Consider the following 6,455-nt stretch of genomic DNA (forward strand, 5'->3'; position numbering starts at 1 on the left):
ATGCCATTCATTCTATCTCTTTAAAAATGGGAAGTTACATCAAAATTGTACCATACAACTACGTTATCACTGCAATATTATAATATAGGAAAAAATGAAAGAATTTTGGCAACGTCTGTCCTACCTTGAACTAAGTAAGTTTCTCTTCTGTTAGATCCAGGGTATTAATTTTATTAAGATTTATTAGGATTTACTTCCGTCGCGGAAGTAAAATTAAAGTAAGTCGATGTTAACTTTGTGCTCACGTACAGCTATTTTGAAGTTCAAAGGGCAGAAAAACAATAAACGTTTATGCTGAAAGGGAACTTCTATCTCGTTTTGGTAATTTATGTGATTGTGTTAGTTTGTATTAAATGTCGCTCGAACCGTTGAGATGACATCTTCAACTTACAGCTCGGAGAGAAACAAGGGCCCAAATTTATATAGAAAACAGTTGTTTTCTCGAATAAATCAGGAAAATGGAGGACTTCCCTAAACAACCTGCATATTATATTACAAATTATTTAAATACACGTTCGATGCGTTGGTTATTTTGAACGAGTGTTGTGGATTTTGCAAAATCCCAGGTGGTATTTATGTACAAATTGCGCACATGATATTCCACACAGACACAATAATTACAGCTTGAGTATTTGGGGAATTTAACTCAATGGATGGGCCACGCGGATGCTCTTCTAACCTCCGGGATCTTTTATATCATTGAATTGTAGCCAATGATATTGTAACAACTAACGTTATTTTATATTTACGTTTCGCACCCTTTAAATAGAACCTAGAGCTGTTTTGTTCTAAGAGCAGGTGCAGAACACCTATACAGTTTACTTTCCTTTGCGTTGTTGCAAAATTAACAGAATTCTACTTTCACTGACAATATTCCATAACAAAATTATGGAACCTTATTTACTGAAGAAGGCAGGTTCAACTAGTTTCCAAGTGAAGGCACCTTAATTTAACGTTAAACATAGTCAACTAAAGTTTGACTGGTAGCTCAAATTAAAACTGAAGGCACTAGTTTATCCCTTTCTTCCTCTTGAGCGCTCCTTGTTCTTTCTGGCCTGTCCTTTTTGGTGTTTGTCCTTGGTACTTTTTCGTGAATTTTTAGTGTGCTCTGAAATAAAAAAAAAAGGTTATATATGAGATGTAAAAGACGCATTCTGAGAGAAAGAGTGATAACAACAAAAAGCACTTTGGATTGGTATTAGCACTTATTGAAGAAAAATTGAGACAGAAACAGAAATATGCAATTCATAACTGAATGAGTTTCTCATACAGTACACTGCAGCTGTTCCTTATTTCTCTTTCTATTAAAAGTTCTCCCATACAGAGTATATTATAAAAGAATTGGAGTGTTGTACCAGAGGGTGGATCCAAGAAATTCAGAAACAGAGGCTTTGGTATAACAACTTCGAGGGTAGCGGAGATATTTCCCCAGAAAATGTAAAAATCGAGGTTCTTCAAGATGATATTTTCTGCATTCTCAAAGCATTTGTGACGAAAAAGTTATAAATACTTCGAATGCGTGACAGATTTTAAATTTTGATGTAACAAAGGGGAAAGGGAACGATACCCTCTGCCTTCCCTATAAATCTGCCTATGCCCTTGTTTGAAAATCGAAAGGTGCTGGGACTGAAATAATTGATGATGTAACTGAAAGTGATTGTTTAGGGATTAACGCACCATGTAGAAGGGAAATATCAAAGTGAAAAAAAAAAAAACACGTGTTTCCACACTGAAACGTTAAATGCAGAGAAAAATACAACTAGGAAAAGGCTTATAGCGTTTTATGTCTTCACAATACTTACATGACTGTGTAACTATTGTACTTCTTCTATAACATTTATTGATGCGGTAGTGTTGGACTAGTTTTCTCCCTACGCAATTAATTCAGAGCCAACAACGGAAGTGTCACTTGCCTGAACCCCCCTGGGTTTTTCTAGATTTGTTTCTAGCATTTCCTTTCTTCTTAGCTTGGTTCTTTGCCTTTTTCTTAGCAGCTTTTATAGCACTTTTCGTCACAAATGATACCCAGCCATTAGCTCCAGGGAGAAGCAATGAAGAGTAGTGCGCACTGATTTCGCCACCATTTGGATTAGTGTTGAACAAGTGGCCTCCCAGGTTAATCAAATCTGCAGCTATGCTCAACACGATAAGTACATGGACCAGCTTGATCAAGGATGCCATTTTGGATCATGAACTGTGGCAATTAAAGGCAAAAAAATGAGTCAAAACAGTGACTATTGAAAATGCTTTGTCGATCCGGAGAAAATACAATACAAAATATAAAAAGCTTACAACAAATTACAACTTTATCATCATCATCATCATCATCATCATCATCATCATTATTATTAGTACGTATTTAATGATGTCTCGGGAACGGGACGAATTCAAACATATGAAAGTAATTGTAACGGACGAGATAGACGGTCCACGGTTTGAAAAGGACTCGCCCCCGTTAAATACGTGTTGTAATCCAGTAACTGATCATGTATGTCTAGCTATTAAAACAATCAAACTACTAGACCGAGTGTTTTTCTTTAAGAGCGAATAGTCGAGTTACCTTTTTCTTATAGAAGCAAGGTAAAAACAGTGTAATAATTCATTTAGACACTCTAAGGATAGCGGTCAAAACCCTTGGTTTAGGTATTCTAAAACAAAAGTCAGGAATAATTTCCCCTTGAAGAGTATTACCCGTGCGATTGTGGTCTAACAAATTCTGTATTCTAAACTTTTATCTTACAATCTTTTTGCAATTGAAAATCACATATGTGTGGTGAAAAGATAAAGTGTTTGCTATCGTTGCTTACAGTCGAAGCCCGAAAATAAAATAAAAATCTTCCTATTTCCTAAGAGTTCTGATTATGGAAGCCGATTGCATTCTAAGAGTCACCGGGATATAGGTACTCGGTTTGTTAGGTCTAACTACCCTTGTTATATAAAAAACGCTTTCTGTTCAAACAACCGATAACTTCTTGATTTACACAATCGTGTCAGATTCTCTAGAAGTAATATACTTTTTGACTGAAATTTTGACGGTAACGAGAAATCTGCAGAATTGTACAGAAATGGTCCGTGCAGAATGCCGTAGTTAAAATCGTTATAAAAACACCCGGTAAAGGGAATTTATGTCAGGGCCGTAACCAGACCTTTGGCACAGTCGAGGCAAAATCTTTCTAGGAGGTTCTGGGGGCATGCCCTCCCGGGAAAATTGGAGAACTAGAAGCTTTGAAACTCTTTGTAAAACATTTTTCATAAGGTATTTCTTGGAAAACTCAATCTTGTTCAACTGGGAATTACTTTCCCAACTAAACATATTTTGTTTTTAATTTTGGGTTAAAACTGATCTAAACGAGGCAAGTGCCTCGTCTTGCCTCTTGCCAGTTACGGCCCTGTATGTAACCCGTTTATCCGAATCTCAGTGTTGACACAAAGTTGGCTGACAAGGACGAAACCTTTAACCGGCAAATGCCTTTGTCCTACCTTATGTTGCGTTTACTTTCAAGATTACAGCTGTCCGCCGGAGACAAATCTCGATCCTGGATGTATACAGAATGGTTCTTTTCTGCAAGTTCAGGTCGTAATATACTTTACTAAACGGGAAGTTGATATTAGGATTGTCGGCTGATTTAGTTGCGCCATATACTTTGCGCTTGATCTCTTGGCTGGAGTGTTACAATACAGGCGTAATTTTTCGATTTAGAAAGTGCAGAACATGCTTGGTTTCCCATTAGTATTGATTTTTGAAGGTTTATTTTTGGGCAGGGTTATAATATAGAAGTGGTCGGGCCTATATTTGGAATTAGGTACTTAACGTCTAAACATTTTCCCCTAAACATATAACGATGAGAAACAGCGCAAAACAGGTCCTAAACTGAACCATCAGGTGATTAATTGATGTGGTAATTTCTTCATTGAACTCTCTATATTCCGTAACTTATAAAATTTGCCGGTATAAACTGTAACGAAAACACTTTTACCAATTTGAAATGCAAATGAAATGGAAACAGCACGTTTTTCTTCCCAATGTTTTAATCGCAAAGCATATAACCAGGCTTATATTACAGGAAGGAATTCAAACGTGGTCGGGCCTATATGAATAATGTACTTATTGTCTGAAACTCTGAAACACTTTTCCTTCTATAGCCATCGATGTGAAACCGCGCAAAACAAGTCCTATACTGAACGATTAATGATTAATTAATGTGGTACAGTAAAAACCCGCGAGTAAGAACCTAAAGCTTGGTTTTAACTAGCGACGCAAGCACAAGCGCAAGAATAACAGCTTTTATTTTACCGTGAAAACGGCTTCGACTCAAGCAAAAGCACAAGCGCATTGCAGTTTTATGCTTGTGCTTGTGCTTGCGGCAAGCACAAATACAAGGATCAAAATTTGTCCTTTTTACGCGATTGCGCTTATGCTTGCGTTTGTGCTTGCGTCGCTAGTGAAAACCAGGCTTAACATTTAAGAACCTGTTAGGCTAAAATTTGCAAGTTAGACCCCATTTTTAACTCGGAAAAGAGTTGTAGTGGGCGAAGTGAATTCACTCCTTCACTCCATCACTCCTTCACTCGTTTCCTGTTAGACATATGCACGCAATGCGTGCAAGTGTTTTAAGGCCTCTAGAGAATTAGACCTTTTCTCTGATACCTACATTTCTTGTTAAATTGCATAAAATTAACATGCTTAGTCACCAACCGAAATATTGTATTAATGTCAGTTTCTTGAAATAATATTATGATATTTTTTCAGCTATAAGCCGAGACCGTAAACGTTTGGCTTTTTAGAACCAGTTAGAAAAAAACTAACCCAAAACACTCAGCTAAAGATAAATTTATTTCAGTACGATTTGGTGAAAAAAAATCGCTCGACTTATAGCCAATGATATTATTATTATTATTATTATTATTATTATTTTTCGTTACCTTCAAATAACAAAAAGGAAAAATAAAAAGAAAGAAATCAATTTACAACAAATGGGAACTCTATCTCTTGGCCTTTCGGTCTGCTCTCGATCCGTATTTGATGACAATCAAAGTGAAGTAAACAGAAGTTTGGAGAGTATAACATCATTTGTATTAGAAAACCTTTATTTGTCAGTGTGTTGTTTTCGATTCTTGTTTCATAATAACTTTTCCGAGTTTAGTGGCTTATAGCCACTTTTAGTTATTATCAGAACCAATTTAGCCTAGAATTTGGAAACAGGTTCCTATTTTTTAGAATTGACTGATTGAAAATGTTAACTTTTGGGGAAATAAGTTTGGACAAGGCATTTCTTTACATGTATTTTATGTTATGCTCTGAATGATTAGTGCTTCGTTTACATAAACACTTATTTCGTATGGAGATTTTATACAAGTAATAGGTTCAATGCCTTTAAAAGTTCTATTAGCATCAATGTAAATTTTTCTTCAGGAAATAAGAACCTGTTTAGAACCTAATTAGCCTTAATTTGTCTTAATTGCTTGTTGTGTAAAAACCTGTTTAGGTTAACCTGGAAAAATAAGGTTCTTACTCGCGGGTTTTTACTGTGATTTCAGTGGTCTCTACTTCCTTAACTTAGAAAATTTGCCTGTAACGAAAACACTTGTTCAAATAAGAAATGGAATAAAAAAGGAAACAGTTTGTTTTTCTTGCCGATGCTATCAACGAAATGCATGAATTGTAAAATAACTGAGTTCTATAACCAATACCCGTCCCTTAACATACATACATTCAAACATCACTTTTATTTACCCTCGGATTTGAACTGAGTAACTTATATAGCTAATATTTCTGAGCATTTCAACAGTACGCACAGTTCAACGGGTAAAGACCAGACCACGACACCGGGAACTAGTCATTAATGATATTGCAGAGAACCTCGAGCTTAAAATAAAGCGCTCTATATGGTGTGATTCAGCACATCCTTTGCTGGAAAACCAACCATTTAACGCCAAACGAGAAGGGGACGGCATTTTGACACCATTCAAAGCAATACCGAGAACTTTACACTAAAAATACTATGATCTATATTGTGTTTCAGTAGTTTATTTCCACTGAAAAAAAAGGCCATATAAATGCTAATGGCAAGAACAGTATCAACAGCAAAGATGTACTTATATATGCGTGGCCCGTGCGAAATAAATCAGACCAGTAAAATTTGCAGATATATATGGTTATACAGTATCGACAATTTAAAAAATCGACCAATTTTTTCCATGGTCTACTCTCTGATAGACCATAGAAATGGCGCCATAAAATGTCCAAAACTCAAGTGGAACCACGAGCCGTATGCCCTAACGTTGTGTTACAGGCTGCTTCTTTTTCATGGTCTATACTCTCATCGACCATAATTTTCAAAAAAACGCCCGAGAATTCCATAAGTCATTGTATAAAAACGTCCTCTGGCGCCACATTCAAACTATAGACAGAACTTCTCAGAGTTTACAGAGCTAGCCACTTAACAACTAGAGAC

At 36.1% G+C, this 6,455-nt stretch overlaps 1 protein-coding gene across 1 annotated transcript; it reads right to left on the reverse strand.

The window, feature by feature from the left end:
• Positions 1 to 827: 827 nt before the first annotated feature.
• Positions 828 to 3,533, reverse strand: LOC144648735 (uncharacterized). Its single transcript, XM_078508208.1, has 3 exons — positions 3,481 to 3,533; positions 1,914 to 2,194; positions 828 to 1,108 (listed from the first exon to the last, which is right to left on the reverse strand). The coding sequence occupies exons 2-3, from the start codon at positions 2,179 to 2,181 to the stop codon at positions 1,014 to 1,016; spliced, it is 363 nt and encodes a 120-aa protein (XP_078364334.1). The 5' UTR covers positions 2,182 to 2,194; positions 3,481 to 3,533; the 3' UTR covers positions 828 to 1,013.
• Between the last annotated feature and the right edge of the window lie 2,922 nt (positions 3,534 to 6,455).

This window comes from Oculina patagonica, chromosome 4 (genome assembly GCF_052425735.1).
Source record: "Oculina patagonica isolate OP01 chromosome 4, crgOcupat, whole genome shotgun sequence".
Taxonomy (NCBI): Eukaryota; Metazoa; Cnidaria; class Anthozoa; order Scleractinia; family Oculinidae; genus Oculina; species Oculina patagonica.